This window comes from Cervus elaphus, chromosome 23 (genome assembly GCF_910594005.1).
Source record: "Cervus elaphus chromosome 23, mCerEla1.1, whole genome shotgun sequence".
Classification (NCBI taxonomy): Eukaryota; Metazoa; Chordata; class Mammalia; order Artiodactyla; family Cervidae; genus Cervus; species Cervus elaphus.
In genome coordinates this window covers 71573476-71592075 of record NC_057837.1, presented here as the reverse complement: position 1 = coordinate 71592075, position 18600 = coordinate 71573476, and the positions used below count along the sequence as shown (strand labels likewise).

At 42.6% G+C, this 18600-nt stretch overlaps 1 protein-coding gene across 1 annotated transcript; it reads left to right on the top strand.

Annotated features, from left to right (window-relative positions):
* The first annotated feature begins 4999 nt into the window (after positions 1-4999).
* LOC122681735 (60S ribosomal protein L39-like) lies at positions 5000-5361 on the top strand. The gene has a single exon (XM_043884169.1). It carries the CDS (start codon positions 5050-5052, stop codon positions 5203-5205), a length of 156 nt encoding a protein of 51 aa, XP_043740104.1. The 5' UTR covers positions 5000-5049; the 3' UTR covers positions 5206-5361.
* Positions 5362-18600: the final 13239 nt, after the last annotated feature.

Genomic DNA, 18600 nt, shown 5'->3' with positions numbered 1-18600 from the left:
TTTTCCTTGCTCCAGATCTAATTTATTGAATATCAAATATTTATGCCAATGCAATTAAAGTGACAACGTTGCCCTCCCTCCTCCCCTGCCCCCAGTCCTAAGCAAGCCCAGGCTTGCTGACAGAATGCTTTATCCCATCAACACAGGGTAAAAGTTTTGCTTGAGCTTCTAAAGCCGGATCTTTGAAACCTTTTCAACCCACAAAGTCACCTGGGATTCTTTATCTGTTTTTGTAGACAGTCACATGACAGGCTATGGAGCAATGGCTTGGTAACTGGGGCAGCAGGCAATGAAAAGAGGGGGGAATTGACAGTGGTTTCAATTTCACCGACATCTGCAATGGCCCTCCGTGCTGCAGGCATCAGACTAGGCTTTGTAGGAATGAGAGGCAGTACACGTGGCCCATATATGCCAACAATTTCTTGGTCTGACAGAGGGGACAACCCCGGGCATGTGCAGAAGAGGTTCCAGAAACAGGTCCTATGTATACATCTTGTGTTTGGGGGTCTCCAAAGCTTGAAGATCACCCAAGTTCCCCTCCCACTCAACCAGACTTAACTGCAGAAAGTTTCAGGTCCAGCCAAGCACACTGAATCTTTCCTAAAACCCTAGGCCAGCAAGACAGCCTCAGACTGTCCAGACTCTGGAGCCTTGGGACATTGCTGTGGGGACAGCACCCAGCCACCATCATCACCCCCATGAGCCTCTTGCATCACAAGACAAATGACTTGACATCTGCCACAAATGGAGGATTGACTAATAAAGATGGGCAATGAGCAATTTAATGTGTATCCACTTCCAACTTGAAAATGTGAAAAGGAAATGCATTTGGCTAGAGGAGGACTTTCTTTTCTTCCCTGAAGCAAGGGAGTTTGAAAAAACCCAGGCCAGCAGATAACACTGTGTCTGTGACATATTTGAGGTTGTGCTTTGTCCTTTAGCTGGGATCCTTTCAGGGACCTTGGTGTCTACACTCATCTCTCTCTTCCTGCAATGGAACCAAGGCCTTTCTTGGGTCTGAACTGGATTTTGAAGGAGAAACAGGCATGCACAAGCTGAATTACAAGGCTTAGGGAGAACAGGACATTGTGTTCAAACCGAAAGTAGCTTGAACTTTATTGAAGCGTGAATTGCAAAGGGAGTATTCAGAAAACTAAGATCATGGCATCTGGTCCCATCACTTCATGGGAAATAGATGGGGAAACAGTGTCAGATTTTATTTTGGGGGGCTCCAAAATCACTGCAGATGGTGATTGCAGCCATGAAATTAAAAGACGCTTATGGCTTGGAAGGGAAGTTATGACCAACCTAGATGGCATATTAAAAAGTGGAGACATTACTTTGCCAACAAAGGTCCGTCTAGCCAAGGCTATAGTTTTTCCAGTGGTCATGTATGGATGTGAGAGTTAGACTGTGAAGAAAGCTGAGCGCCGAAAAAATGATACTTTTGAACTGTGGTGTTGGAGAAGACTCTTGAGAGTCCCTTGGACTGCAAGGAGATCCAACCAATCCATCCTAAAGGAGATCAGTTCTGGGTGTTCATTGGAAGGACTGATGCTGAAGCTGAAATTCCAGTACTTCGGCCACCTGATGCGAAGAGTTGACTCATTGGAAAAGACCCTGATGCTGGGAGGGATTGGGGACAGGAGGAGAAGGGGATGACAGAGGATGAGATGGCTGGATGGCATCACCGACTCGATGGACATGAGTCTGGGTAAACTCTGGGAGTTGGTGATGGACAGGCAGGCCTGGAGTGCTGCGATTCATGGGGTCACAAAGAGTCAGACACGACTGAGCAACTGAACTGAACTGAACTGAGCCCTGGGAATATAAGCATCAAATGAAGTAATCTAAGCATGTTAGAAAATGTCAGGTCCTGGATAAATGTGAATTACTCCCCACATCATAAAGGTATTGGGGAACCAAATGATATATTACATGTATGCTTGCATTACATAAATTGCAGTTGTTACAAGATATTTTGGAAGAAGATGGATTGAGCATTAGCCATGGAGATCAGAAAGATATGTATCTTTCACTTTTTTTGCTCTTACTATTTTAGAATTGTTTATAAACTGAGAATTTTGATAGATGTCATTTTTTTTCAGATGAACATACTATACCCAACTTTAACATCTACTGTTAAAGTTAGTTTCCTGTCACTTCAACAACCATACTTTAGATGTGAAGCCTTGTGGTCATTTTTTTGTGGCCAGATCATTCTTTGTCTGTGAGTGTTAGGGAAAAGGGGATGGGGATTCCAACCTGACATTCTACGAGCTGAAGTTTCAGGAAGAGGTGATAGCAGCTGAATTGGTGGAGGAGGAGAATGGGAAGTGGGGGAAGGGAAAAGAGGAAGTAGCCCAGGGGGAGACAGCAGGAAAGAAAAGGTAGAAAAGTAGAACCTAGAAAAAAGAACCACTAGAAGCTAGAAAGATAGAACCACTTTCAGGGTATTTAGAACATTAAATGCTATCACTTTGTGTTATTAGCAGAACAACTGAGATTAAATCTGAACAGGATTTAGGACCATCATAATAATCTTGTCATGAGCACAGGAAAAAACCAGCCAACCTGTGGTATTTAAATATTAAATACATGAACTATATTGAAAATTTAATTCAAGTCCATGAAAATATCACACATCATCCAAAGTCAAGAAGGAAAAAACCCTCATTCACTCATGTAAGGAACTTCTAGGTACAAAAGTGAGTGAAGTCGCTCAGTCGTGTCTGACTCTTTGCGACCCCATGAACTGCAGCCTCCCAGGCTCCTTCATCCATGGGATTTTCCAGGCAAGAATACTGGAGTGGGTTGCCATTCCCTTCTCCAGGAGATCTTCCTGACCCAGGGATTGAACCCGGGTCTCCCACACTGTAGGCAGACACTTTACCGTCTGAGCCACCAGGGAAGTCCCTAGGTACCCAAAGGAAGGGATAAATGGCTGCTTCTGCTCTGGCTTCCAGGGTTGCCTACTCAAATCTCTTTCTCTCTTCACTCCTGGTTGCCTACTCAAATATCCTTCTCTCTTCCTACCAGAACTTTGGTTTCAGAGGAGCAATGTACCAAATTAAAATGTTATATTTTTTAGTTTCCTTTGCCAAGAGGAATGGCCACATAATGTCATCTAGCAAATGATAGGTAAGAAGAAATTGCTGGTTGAACTTCAATGAAATGTCACTAAAGGCAGGGCAGGCTCGACTGGCACAAGACCTTTTCTGTCCTTTGTTTTTTATGCTTTCTCTTTCTTCAGCCATCTTGTGACCTTCTTCAGTCAACCTGTGACCTTGAGGTGACTGCAAGAGACAGACCAAGAGAATCAGAAAACTCTTTAAATCCCAACTCTGCTACCTGCAAACTCTATGAACTTGGAGAGTTCATTTAACCTCTCTGAGCTTCATTCTGATCTACAAAATTCTTTCATAATATCTATTTCTCAACATGAAACCAATAACATGAAATCACTTATCTTCCATATCAACCAGAAACTTCAGCTGCACCATCCTTGAAAAAGCTAACTTTTCAAAGATGTAGGTCTATTTTATTGAGCATCTGAGGGATCCTATCAATTTACAATTCTACATTCTTAAATTCTAGAAGTTTTTCTTGAATTATTTCTTTTATGATGCCTTCCCTTTCACTTTCTGTGTTTTCTCATTCTTGAACTCCTATTATTTGGACACTGGAACTCTTAGTCTGTTTCTCTAGTTTTCTTATCTTTTGATAAGATCACTTTTCTTTATCTCTGTACTAGGCAGAGAACCCTGAAAAGACAGGAACCATCCTCCTCCCTTGAAGGCAGTAAAATATCCAAAATAGTAATAAATATTTCTTCCCCAGCACACAAACCAGAAAAGCCAAACCATCCTCCTCCCTAGATGGCAATGAGGAATTCAAAATAATAAATATTTCTTCCCTAGCACACAAACCAAAAAACTCGATCACCTAGGTATCTTTAAGTGTTTTCCTGGATAATGTTTGCATTAAAGAGGAAATCAAAACTGCAAACAAAATATTTAAAAACAACAAGAAAGAGTAAATCACATAGAAAATCTTATGGAATGAGACAAAGCTGATTCACAGGCAAATTCATAACCTTAAATGTCTTTATGGTTAATCAGAAAAGCATAAAAGTAGACAAAATAAAAATTCATTTAAGTGATTTGGTTTTTTATAAAATTTAAAATAACTGAAAGTAATCTGGAAAATACAGTTAAAGCAAGCTTCATTGATTAATAATCTTAATAGTCAGAAAAGCAGTAGTATTAGTAGATAAATATTAGAATTGGTTCATGAAATAGCCTTGTTTCTATTAAGAGGCAGCAAAAACAAATATTATAAATGCAAAAAGGGAGACTAATGATTTAAAATTGTTAGAGGACTCTATGCATAATTATATGCTAATACTCTCAAAACCTCAGTGGGGGGGGGGGGGAACCCTCAATGAAATAGATTATGTATTATAATGGATTATAGCAAAATGTTAGACTATCAGAAAAATTAGACTACCTCAACAGAGCAATAACAAAGGAAAAATTATAAAGTTGTCAAAGAATTGCCTTCAAAAATGCTTTCCAACTTCAGCCGATTTCGTGGGTGCATTACTTCAACCTTCCACGGAACAAATAATTTCCCTGTAAGATAAATCCTTTCAGTGTATGAAAAAACATGGAAGTCTTATTAGTTCCAAAATAGTTCCCAAAGCTTGCAAGACTATTGACATGATGTTTTGGATGAATCTGAAAAAACATTATGTTGAATGAAAGCAGCCAGACACAGCGTATAAACTATGACCCCATTTATATGAAGTTCAAGGATGAACAAAACTAATATCTGGTGATAAAAATTAGAGAAGTGTTTGCTGGGGGCAGGGATGGAGGAATACCTAGAGGAGCCACAGCAGAACTTTCTGGGGCCATGAGAAGACTCTCTACCTTGATCTGAGTGATGGTTACTGGGCTGTGTATATTTGCCAAAATTCATTAAGTTGTATTCTTCACTCTTTTCTCTTCTCCGCCATCCTATGTGCGGTTGAGTTCTGTCCGCACCATGTCTTCTCACAAGACTTTCAGGATCAAGCGATTCCTGGCCAAGAAGCAAAAGCAGAATCGTCCCATTCCTCAATGGATTCAAATGAAAACTGGCAATAAAATTAGGTACAACTCCAAGAGAAGACATTGGAGAAGAACCAAGCTGGGTCTATAAGAAGCCTCACATAAAAAGTGGCACACATGTTAAGATCACTTATTTAAGCAGCCGTATCACAGTGAGAACATCACTACTGTAATGCTTGGCTCCTGATGTTTCTTATTTCCTCACTATCAGTCTGAGACCAGTAATAAATATGATACGTTACATTGGAAAAAAAAAAAAAGTTGTATTCTTCAGAACTGTGCATTTTACTGTGTGTGAATTATACATCAATAATACATGTTTAGGAAAAAAACTCAGTAACCGTAACTTAAAAGACAGTCGAGAAAATAGCAGGCTAATGACACTTAATATATTGCATATGCAAAAATACTGTACAAAATATAGGTAATCTTACAATAAATTAGAAGAATAGTACATCACAAAAATGGCAAGGTTGTTTCAATATTAGAAGTTTATTACTATTGTACAATAATTCAAATTAGAAAAAGCAAATCATAATATTGAAATTAGCTTATTAAATGCAATTATTCATGATATTAATCCCTAATAAACTCAGATAAAAGAGATGATAAAAAAATAAATTAAAAAAAAAGAGATGATACCTCAATATGACAAAAAAATCTATCTCAAACCAAAAGCCCAAGTCATCCTTAACAGTGAAACTGAATTAATTATCTCATTAACGCTGAGAACTAAACAAGGATGGCTACCGTTCCCAGGGCTATTTATTATTGTTCTGAAATTGCTAAGCAATATAAAAGGACAAGAAATAGATATGAATCATAACTATAGAGGAGAAAGATAAGTATCATTTTTAGTCCATGATAATATTGTCTTTCTAAAGAACTCAAGAGGGCCAACTGAAAAACAATATTCAGATGGACTACAAAATAAATATACAGGCACAAGTAATGATGTTCACTGAAGCATTGTCCTGAAGAACAATTGGAAAGCACCTAAATGTCTAATAATAGGAGATGGGATTAACAGAAGTGTACACACGCAGTAGAATATTATGTAGCAGTTAAAATGAAATAAGTAAATATAAAAATATTAAGTGAAAAAGAAAATGCAGGATGATATACACAGTGTGGTTCCTTAATGTTTAAAAACACACTACAAACTATGCTGTTTAGAAAATACAAAAATATGAATGTGAAAGATTCCTCCCAACTTTGGGATGCTAGTTGCCTCTGGGGAGAAAGAAAGGTAAATGAGACGGTGGAGGCCAGGGACTTCAGCTATGGGTGTACATTTTTTTTAAGGAATAAAAAGGGAAAGAGTGGGGGAAACACTCTTCATCTGAGAACCAGACCCAGTGTGCCAGAAATAATCCCCAGAAAGTTCCCTTGTGGCCCTACCACCCCCAGCAACCACATCCCTGATTTGTTACCAATGGTGACTTTTATCAGTTCTTGAAGTTTATTTAAAAGGAATCACAGGGGACTTCCCCAGAGGTGCAGTGATTAAGACGCTGGGCTTCCAATGCAGGGGGCACAGGTTCCATCCTGGTCAGGGAATTAAGATCCTGTGCCCTGGGGCACGGCCAGAAAAAAGGAACCATGGGCTGCCTTGCAAGCCTTCTTTGGTCTCCCTCCAAAGACTGGCCGATTGGCCTGCATTAGAACACGCGGTCTCTCCAACAGATATGTGGCAGTCTGAGCCATGGTTGAGGACCACACACCTCAGTGCTCTTGGCCGCCATGCAGGCCAGGGGTGCAGCCTCTCATGGGGGGCTGCTCAACTCAGGACACAGAGTAGATACCCAGAGGACAGGGAACCCCTTTTGACACTTCATTCACATCTGGTACTGATGGAAATTCCATTAGTCCAGTAGGAAAGACCCATTGGGAAAAGACTCTTTGCACATTATAGACAGATCAGAGTTTCTCTACTACAGCACTAGTGACACTTGGGATCAGATGATTCTTTACAGTGGGGGCTGTCCCGGACATTGTAGGATGTTTACCAGCATCCCTGGCCTCTCCCCACTAGAAGCCGTTCCCCTCTGTGACAACTAAAAATATCTCCAGACTGCCAACTGTCCCCTTGGGAACAAAATCACTCTTCGTTGAGAACTACTGTGACAGAAAATAGATTAGACTGGGGAGGGGAAATGGGAAGTGATTTTTGAGGTTTGTATTTTTTTTAACCTAAGAATAAAATTATTAAGATATATGTTGCTATTGTTTAGTCACTAAGTAGTATCTGACTCTGAGACTCCATGGAGTGTAGCCCACCAGGCTCCTCTGTCCATGGGATTTCCCAGGCAAGGGTACTGGAGTGGGTAGCCATTTCCTACTCCAGGGGATCTTCCCAACCCAGGGATCAAACAGGGAGATCTGCATTGGCAGGCAGATTCTTTACCACTGAGCCACCAGGGAAGCCATTAAGATATATGCATTAGTATTTAAAAGAGCAATCAAATTGTATCACGGACATAAAAGAAGATCTATTCATGATTAGGGAGCACATCAGATTCAAGGATAGGAAAGCAATATTACAAATCTATTGATTCTGCTCAAAGTAATACAGAAGCTTAATGGAACTGCAATTAAAACTTGGCTGGAAACTTTCTGGAACTTAAAAATATTAGTATAAAGTTTGAATAGAAAAATAAAAAGAGGTTGAATAATAAAGAAATTTTCAAAAATATAAATAAATAATGGATTTTATCTACCAGATATTAAATGGGTTATAAAATTATAATAATTAAAACAGTATAGAATAGACATCACTATGAAAAAATTAAAAGCTAGAAACAGGCCTTACTCTATGCAAGAATTTAGTATCGATTAAAGTGGCATTTAAATTAATGAGAAATGTTGTGGAATGCTCAATAAATGATGCAAGAACAACTCATTATCAATTTGGGGCCAGGAAAAAATTCAAGGCCTCGCACCACGTGTCAAAATAAATTTCATGAACCAGAGAGTTATTATTTTAATTAAACCATAAAAAACTAGAATAAAATACAGATTAATATTTTCTTATGTTAGGAGACAAATGGCTTTCTAAGAAAGAGGAGAAAGAAGCAAAAGTTAGGACTCAAAAAGGAAAAGATTGATACACTTGACTATATTAAAATGTCAATCTTTTATATATCAGGAAGCACTACAAAATTAAAATTCAGAAAAACTATTTGTCACATAAAAGAACATAATATCTAAGATTTCTTCTAAATCAATATGAAAAGGACACATCCTTCTAATTTTTTAAATGGACAAAAGGACAAGACCAAGCAGTTCATAGGAGATGAAAAAGAAATGGCCAAAAAACATCAAGAAGTTCGTCTCTCTGGAAATCCATATTGCACATTAGATGCCATCTTTCACTTATCAAATTGGTATGTATTTTTTTAAGGTAATACCCAGCCTTGGGGAATTTCCATATCCTCTTGAGAGAGTATGAATTTATGAAACTTCCTGAAAAGGAATTTGACAATTATTTTCAAAAGCCTTAAAAAGGTTCATGTACACCTGAGTTTCATGCTTATACCTCCAACCTAGCGCTCACCCCTGAATTCCAGTTGGATATTCAACAATCCCCACCACCACCACCATCTCTACTTGGGTATCTAACTGATGTTTCAAGTGCACCACATTCAAAACCAAAGTCCTGATTCAAACTGCCCCTCTGCGCCCCAAAGTTGTTCCTCCATCTCAGGAAGAGATAACTCTACCCCTCCCGTTGCTCAGACCTAAGACCTTGATGTCCCTGACATCTTTCTTTTATATACATCAGATCTGGGGACATTAACCTTCAAAACAGATTCAGTTTTCAATCCCTCATCACTGCCTCTCTTACGGGGCAAAGGGCTAGCTGCCCGACATACACAGAAACCAATACTTTGGCATTGACTTTTGAGAAAAGAAAGTGCTTTATTTGCAAAGCTAACCAGCAAAAAAGATAGAAGGCAAGGCTCTAGAATCTGACTCCTCAATCCAGGATTGGGGTAAAATTTAAGATGTTAGGAAAATTTCAAACTTGGAAGCTGACTGGCTAGTCTCAAACCTGTCCATACAAGCTACTCTAGCTGCTGGAAGCCAGGTTTTCCTTATTGACAGATTTCTCACTTCTTTTTTTTTTTTTTTTTTTTTGATTTCTCACTTCTTAAGGGGTCCTGCAGCAACATTTCTATTTTTTGAGTTCCATAGACTGAAGATTCTTGGTTCTGGAGTCATTGTGGAGACATGGATTTCTTTCTTGCACATGCATAGTGCTGTCTCTATAAAATAACTCAAGGCTTGATTAATCAACAACCTACTGATACTTAAGGAGGCTAAGCAGTTTAAGCTGGTCAGTATTTTATACTGACTGTTTTACAGTGTTTCATCTCTGCACATACTCCCTGGTTCAAACCACCATCATTCCTTACCTGGACCATTGTGACAGCCTCTTTGTTTGCCCTGCCTCTACCTTTACCATCTTCCAGATTATCCTCAATATAGCAGCCAGAAGGAAACTTTCATAGTAGCCTAAGTCAAATCACACCACTCCTCACTCAAAACCCTCCACTGGCTCTCATCTAAGAGAAAAGCAAAGCTCATTAAAGGCCTGTGATTTATAAGAAAAAATGCATACTTGGTCATTCAGATGACCCATACTTCTCACCCATATTTGGTCTTTGTTGACAGTTCCTAACTCATAGCTCTCCAAACCCTTGGAATTTCCTAAGTACTGAGAGTGATAAAGGTGTCTGTTTTGTTACGTTAATGAAGTAATTTCTGGAAAGCATGTAAGAATCCTGGACTGGTTGTACCTGGAGCCAGCCATGTGATCGGTTCCACCTCCCAACCTCCAAGGAGCTCAGAGGGACTGGAGATAAAGACCAACAGCCAGTGGCCAGTCATTTAACCCATCTTGCCTATATAAGGAAGCCGCCATAAAGAACCAAAAAGATAGGGCTCAGAGAGCCTGTGGGTTGGTGAACACGTGGAGATTTGGGGACAGTGCATGTGGAGACAGCACAGGAGCTCTGCGGCCATTTCCCCACACCCTGCCCTGTGCATCTCTTCCATCTGGCTGTTTCTGAGTTGCATCCTTTTATAACAAACCAGTAATCTAGTAAGGAAAATGTTTTCTCTGTGTTCTATGAGTTGCTCTAGCAAATGAATCACACCCAAGGGTCGTGGGAACCTCTGATTTATACCCAGTCAGTCAGAAGCACAGATCACAACCTGGACTTGCAATTGGTAAGCTGGAGGTGGGAGGGGCAGTCTTATAGGACTGGACCCTTAGGCTGTGGAATCTGATGTGATCTCTGGCCAGATAGTGTGAGGACTGAGTTGAATTCTTGGACACTGCTGGTGTCCAAAAATTGCTTGTTGGAAGTGAGGGGTGACTCTCCCACACATGTTGGAATTGGGTCCAGGAACCCAAAGAAAGCCTGTATACAATCTGGCTACTTTTCTCACCTAAGCCCAAGAGAAGCTACATAATCATAAAACCCAGCATTGCAGAATGCCAGTGCCAGAAGGATTAGATTCTACTTCAGCAAGTCTGGGCTGATACACAGAAAAATGCTTCCCTAGAAATGCCTCTGACAGTTTGGAACCCCTGAAATTCTAATCCAATACTTCTATCTACAAAAGAACAAACTGAGGCTTAGAAAGTGACTTCCTGGAGATGCGCAGATTCGACGACACAGTTCTCTCAGGATGTCCTCTTGATCCAGCCCTTCCTGCAATCCCATCTAGCTCTTTGAGACTTCGTGACCTGACAAACAATGTCATCTCTCCCTGACAGCTCTGCACTAGCAAACTAGAACTCACATTTAAAATAAATGATCAGAATAAGTGTTATCTTATTTACATGGCAAAATGAAGAATTTCTGTTGTCTGGGCAATCAGAATTGATTTGTTGACTTTTGGCTCCCTACCAACCAAACATCTTTCCAGTTTGAGAGAAATCCCCCAGGGTGTGACCAACAACCCTGCCCAATGCATCTGTCCCCACTCCCCAAGTGGCCAACTGTTGGCTTCCCTCTTTATCCAAAACCCCATCACACATCTATGGATCTCAGCTGACCCACCTGTTAAGGTGTGTGAGAGGGTTTCCTAGAGTGTTTCAGAGCCACAAGGGTGCCTGGGGCCTCTCTCTGAGCTCAGGTGCAAGTCCCCCAAATGTTGCAAAGACCACTATTTAAAACCTAGCAGAAGAAGTCAGTGAACAAAAAGGTGCCTTAATGATATGCTTTGGAAGCAAGTCTTTTTATAACTTCATTCTTCCCTCTCAGTGGCCCAAATGAAGATGAACTCAGAAAGGAACCCTTGGCAACAGCAGAGGAGAAAACAGCCTTCAAGAGCGTTCGCCTTGTGCCCAAGTTCTTGTTTCAACAGGAGATAGATTCGGCCTCTCCGGCACTCAGCGTGTTACCGAATATCTAAGATCATGAGAAATAACAGAAACCACCCTTGGGAGAAACTGTGGACCAATCACACAGAAGCTCTAGGCAGCAGCTGCTGTGACAATCAACGACTCCTTTCCCTTCATACAAAAGTAGCCAGGTGGTGAGTCTCTCCACCTCTCCCCCTACCTACTTTCAAGTTCCAGCTGAAGGTAGGTAGTATGCAGGGCACAGTGAAGAAGGACCATCTGGAGAGGCTGCTGGGCACTAGAAGACAAGAGTTTACAATTTGTGGATGGTGATGCTGCCAGAACCTGATGGAAATGGAAATCCAGTGTCTATTGTGATAAGAACAGAACCCTTCCCCTCCATAGCAAATGAGGTCAATTAACCAATCAACTATCAGGTCCCCTCGATGTAGTCATGTTCCTCATTAATGACTTTGAATAGACAAGCCCTGATGGAACACTGGGCATGGAGCAATGGGGGCAGCCCAGGAAGTCTGAGTGTTGGGTGCATGCCTCTTGCCATGGCCACTTGGGCATGAGCCCTTGAGCAATGGGGCTGACCCGGGGAAAAAGGAAGATCAACAGCCATGGGGTGAGTTTTTGCTCACTGGTGAAGGACATGTTGTAGGTACTTCATAAACATTTATTCAACGAATATATTAACCTGATCATTGAGAGACATAGGGGTTTGGCAGAGCCAAAGATGGGAGAAGCTTAAGTCCTTGAATCATCACATGGAAGAAAGCTGCCCATAGGCTAGGAATTGTCTCACTGAACTGTTATGTGAGCAATGGGGGCGGGGGGGTAGAATCTGTTGTGTTAAGCCAGTGGAATTTGGGGATTTATTTGTTATAGAAGCTCACGTTGCCCTGACATTTATTAGATGCCCAATCAGGCATCTCCACAAGACACAAATAGGCACCACTGTCCTCTATGGACAGCTTTCCTCCATGTGATTCAAGGTCTTAGGCTCCTCTCATCTTTGTCTCTGCCAACCTCTCAGACCATAGAATCTTTTTCTAGCCCCTAGAATAACAGAGGGAAGTCCCACCCACTTCTTAAAAGCTACTGCCCAGAAAGGACACACACCATTTTCACGTATGTTTTGAGGACTTGTCATGTGGCCAAACATAGATGCAAGCTTAACTGGGAAATACAGTCCTTGTCTGGTCAGCCACCTCCTAGCAACAATTCCACACTATGGGAAAGTGAGCACAAAGGACTGGTAGGTGGACCATTTGCTATCTCCATCAGGTCCTAATCCTAGACATTCCCCCGGGATTCACTAAGTCTGTGATCTATTCTCCAGCAGGCATCAGGCGGGGGTTTTCTCTGAATATCTCCACCCCTCCCTTCAACTCTTACCAGCATAGCAGCATCGCCATGCTGCCCTCAAGCCTTTACTGTAAGATCCTCTGACCTCTTACCACAGCTGTCCTGGTGACAGGTTCTTGGCTTGAATCCACATGGCTGGAGCCTCCTCTCTGCCTGACCTCACCTCACTGCCAGCCTCACTCTTTGGGGGCCTCCTACACAGCTCTCTCCTCCTGGCAGCCCAAACGGGAAGCCAAGCAGGGACCTCCTGAAGGAGGGCTCAGGGTCCATTCTGTCTATCTCTAAGCCAAAGAAGATGGGTCCTGACACACAGCACCTCATTGGTTACTTGTCCTCTTGTTTCCCGTCTCCCCCCCATAATCCATCAGGGCAGGAAGTGGAACTGCCTCTCCACTTCCTGTTCCTGTCTCACTGGGACTCTGCCTGCACTGATGCTGTTGGTTCCCAAGCTGAACCCTTTTACCAGATGAGTGGTCCCAAGCCCCAGATCCTGGGAGAACTGACTGCTAGGATACTACTATCCCCTTCCCTGGACTCTTGCCTTCGGCAGGATCTGCCTCCCCTAGGAGGTTACTCTCCCCAGCCAACCAGTGACATTTGAGTGGCCCTTGACTGATGGCACGGAGGCACAAATGCCAGCCCTCGAGTCTCTAGTGGGACCAACCCTGGTGACACAATTCACGCTCAGAGCTTCTTGTGGGATCAGGCTGAAGCTGGCTTATTTCTCATGTTCCCCTGTGCCTCTGTAAGAGCACTCTGCAATAAATCACTCTCATAAGAAACCCCATCTCAGGCTCTGGTTCTAGAAAGCTGATTTAAGACCCTTCCTTACACCAGATCCGCCTCTTCTTTCTCAAGGTGGCACCTGCTTTCTTCTTTTTCCAGAGCTGTATCGACAAACAGGATGCAGAAAAACAGAAATCAGCTTGCAGATAGCAAAAAGAAAAAACAGGAAAAAAAATGCCTTGGGAAGTGCAATGAAAATATTGCACAAAAGAGACTATAAAGTGTTGAACACCATGCTGTCCATCAAAACTCTTGCCAGGAACCCTAGCATGGCCCTGGAGCTCTGCCACCTGGGGGGAGGCCACCCACCAAACCAGGAGGACTTGTGACGTGGATTCCATGGACACTGTGCATTAAGTTGATCCGGGTCCCTGAGCCTCGTCTGGCCTCACATTGCCAAGGCAAAGCCCACTCCTTGTTACTGTGGTGGCCATTTGGGGGAATTAGAAAAACAAAGGGGTTAAAAGAGAGAGAAATGCAAAGGGAACAGATAAGAATCCAGAAAGTGTGAGAGCATCATCTTCCAAAAACGTCCAAGCACCCCTTTCTTTGGCCCGTCAGGAAATCCACAGCCTCTTTCCCAGCCCCAGGAGGCACATCCCTGGCTAGATCCTGGAACCTGCGATCCACAGAAGTGCTGTCAGTGCTTGATATGTCCTAGACATGTGGCTAGCATGTAGGTAGCAGGGGAGAACGGCAGTGCCCACAGGCCTCTGGGCGACGGAAGAGAGGGGCGAGGGTGGTGAACGCAGAGGGTTAAGAAACAGGCAGTTCGCACCAACACCCTCCACTCCTTTCAATTTCTTTTCCACGAATTTAAATGCATTCTGTCACAGTGAGTTATGTCACCCGGAGGAAATGCCCAACTCAGCGACGTTTTTAAAGATTATTTTTTAGATCACCTATCACTATCCATTTGAGGAACGATTGTTCAATCTGAAAAAATAAATTCAAAACTGTCCCCCTCTAAGCAAGATGGAAAAATAACTTTCCCTATTCTTTCCCCCCTTTTTTTTTCTTTTTACTTATTTTTTTTAAAAGAAGGCTTATTTCTGAAGGACAGATTTGAAAATCTGTTTTCACCTTGACATTCTCGCTAGATTTGAGCAGCTCAGCAAGCTGAAGATCATGCCTTGTCAGACGGGTAAACAAATGAATGTACAGCCAGCTGTGTGACCTCAGGCAATTCACTTAACCTCTCTGAGCCTTAATCTCCTCAATTGTTTCACTGAGGTAACAATGCTGACCATGATCATCAAATCAAATGATGTCCAGACAGTCCTTGAATGTGAGACAGATGTAAGGTGTCTGTTCCACTAAATTGTCAATTCCTAAAGGGCAGGGAGCAGGCTCTGGCCAATTCTGCCCTCCCTGTAGATCTTATATAGGGCCCAGCCCACCTCAAGTGTTTAATAAATGTTGGATGAGTAGACAGTTCAATGGGTGATGGTTTGGTGGGTGGAGGTTTGCACGTACAAAGAGATGGATGATTGAAGGAGGGGTGGATGGAAGTGATGGTATGTTGGGAAATAGCTATTCAAAAAAAGTAAGATTCCAAAAAAGCCCTTTGACAAGTTCCCCAATTTCCATAGTGTGAATATTGACACCTTGGCCACCAACATGACAACCCTGAATCCAGAGTTGGAAAGAGAGGTTCAAAACTGGCATTTACAAGTCTGTAGAAGACAGTTCTTGTACTGGAGTGGATGGATGGAAGGAAGAGAAATAAGGGAGGAAGTAATGAAGAAGGCAGGAAGGGGGACTCCGTGGTGGTACAGTTGTTACACAGCTGCCTTGCAATGCAGGGGATGTAGGTCAGGGAACAAAGATCCCACACGTTTGGGACGACTAAGCCTGAGCACCACAACTAGAGAGCCCGCGAGTCACAACAGAAGACCTCGCTACTAAGATCTGATGCAGCAAATAATATAAACAAAGACTTTTTAAAAAAGAAAGAAAGAAGGTAAGAAGGAAGGGAGAGGGAGAACCACAAATAAATATTTACCATAGAGAAGAAAATAAAAATATTCTGGTACCAGGGAACACCAGCAAGAGCAATGCCTGAGGAGCATTCCTCAGGACACTCATCTCCTGGAGCAAATTATTTCCTCTTCCAGAATGAGGGTGGGAGTGGAGTTAATGCAGTGCAAAACAATGGTCCTCAATTATTTTTAAGAATTGGAAACCTATTTCCCAGTAAAATCTTACTTGAAAAGCACAATAATAATTACAACTGATATTTATTAAGCATTTGCTATGTACTGGGTACAGTCTAAGCACATTGCATGGAGTCCTCCCAACAACCCAGGAAAACAGATAATCCGACTATCCCTCAACTACTGGAGAGGTTGAGGCACTTGCTTGAAAGGGAAAGTGAGTCACTCAGTCATGTATGACTCTTTGCGACCCCATGGACTGTAGCCCACCGGTCTCCTCTGTCCATGGGATTCTCCAGGCAAGAATACTGGAGTGGGTTGTCATTTCCTTCTCCAGGGGATCTTCCCGACCCAGAGACCCAGGTTTCCCACATTGCAGATAGACTCTTTACCGACTGAGCCACCAGGGAAATCACCAGAGAGGCACTTGCTTAAGCTCACATAGTAAATAGCAGATCCAAGATTTAGGTACAGGCGATGATGGCAGTCCTAACCATTCCGCTCGCCTGCCTTTATCTATCAAAAGGAAAAGAAGCTGAACTGCCCCCTATAGACCCTAAGGTCAGCAATTCCAGAGGCCCCACAGAGAGCCAGATTGTTGGAAAAGACGCTGGGGGAACAGGCATTGATCCTAGTTCTGCTCCTGGTTGGCTGTGTATCCTTGGAAAAACCTCTTGCCCTCTCTGAGCTTCAGTTTTCTCATTTATAAAACAAAGTGAACATTCCCTACAACTGTTATAAATTATACATTGGGAAATTCTCATGAGAAGGATCAAGAAGCATTCAAAGAAGAATAGCTCAAATAAGTCACATTACACACAGTTTATTCTACGACATCAAGACCCATATGATTTAGAATGCATCCATTTTTGAGGTTATATGACTTTTTTTTTTTTTTTAAAGTAGCAACCGTTTGTCCAATTAAATTAAATCTTGGGACTTCCCTGGTGGCTCAAGGGATAGGAATCCACCTGCCAATGCGGGGAACACAGGTTCGATCCCTGGTCTGGGAGGGATGCCTCGGAGCAGCTAAACCCATGCGCCACAACTACTGAGGCCACACGTTGCAACTACTGAAGCCTGTGTGCCTGGAGCCTATGCTCCACGATGAGAAGTCACCCCAGTGAGAAGTCTGTGCACCATAGTGAAGGCTAGGCCCCGCTAGCCACAACCAGAGAAAGCCCACACAAAGCAACAAAGACTCAGCACAGTCAAAAATTTGAAAAATAAATTTTAAAAGTAAATTAGCTAATTAAATCTTGTAGGAATGATTTTCGAGGATACTTATTTTGAAAGTCACTTTTGTTAGTGCAGAGGAATATTTAGTTATTAGCAATATTTAGCACTGCCTTCACATACAATTTTACAAATCTGCATGAAATCCAACCCGTTTCTGGGGGTGGAAACAGCAGCAACAACAACAAAAAAAACCAAAAGGTGGTCAGCCTGCTGAGTATTACTTTCTATGGGACTCAGATCTCTTTGGGAATCTAAAGAGAAATATGGACTTTTCTCCCCAGAGACATGCAGACACTTGCCAAACTTTGGGTATAACTTTGGGACAGGAAGGGTGAGAGGGACTGCCAGTCCTAGGAGTCAGGAGAAGGCAGGATCTTAGTAGAAAAAAGAATCTCTCTGAGGTGCCAGGTTTCACATTTCAGCATCCTCAATCAAGGCAGAAAAGGTAGCCAGAAGCCACTCAGACACCGCCTGAGATTTTAAAATGAAGAATTCTCTTGATAAATAAATCTCTTAATGAAATACAAGCAATTAAGCTAAAAGTCCTATCAAATGCAACCTGCCACTCAGCAGGCTGACACTTAATTGAATTTCTTTTTCCATCCCCTGGCTCCTTTTCCCTGATAAACAAATTCATTCACCTCGGATCAAGTTTCCCTAACCCAGAAACCAATGATAGTCAATCAACTAATTGACACAACAAAGACTTCTATTCAAAAAAAAACTTTCCCTAATTAAAGTGGGAATGAAATTTTATAATACTCTGGTGCCTGATATTAATTACTCTGTGGTTAACCCCCTCCCTCCTCCTTAGGGGCCTGGCAGTGGATTGGAGTTATGGAAGGCATCTCACACCCAGGTACAAGTCCGAGTTCCAGCTTTATCCTGAGTTCACTGTGTGATCTTGGGAGGTCACACCTCCCTCTCTGTTTCTCATCAGGCGTGGACATCAGCGGGAGAAGCTGCTTCCAGCTCTAACCATTATCTTTTATGATCCAGGGGAGAGCCCAATGGCATAGTCTTCCTTCTGTGATTGCAGGTCAGTCAGCCGCTGCCAGGAGCTCTCGCCCGGCACTGAACCGAAAATCCCGCGCGTGGTCAGCAGGCTGCCTCTGCCTCTACCTGGCAGACACAGCAGTCCCTGAATGCAAACGCGCCTCTCCCCACGCACCCATCCACACCCTCCCAGACACACTTCTTACACGCATCTGTACAGTCTCCTCTTGCAGCACCCCCCCACACACAGTCTGCATCAAGGCCCAGCATGTACATGCATTGACGTACACCCTCACTTATGCCCATGAAACACACACACACACACTTTGCAAGCAGGTAAGCACGTGCTCCCTTACAGAGTAAGTCCCCTCAATCAAGGCTGTGCACACCACTTGCTCCTCCTGAAACATACACACTGATTTAGACACACACCCCTCTAGAGAGCAGATTTGAAGCCCTGAGTGCACACCCATTCCCTTACCCCAGACTCAGAAGCTGAGTAGTACCTGGCCCCAGACTCTTCTCTAGAGTAAACTCCCTTTGGAAAGGCCGATGTGCACACACACACGTGCACTTA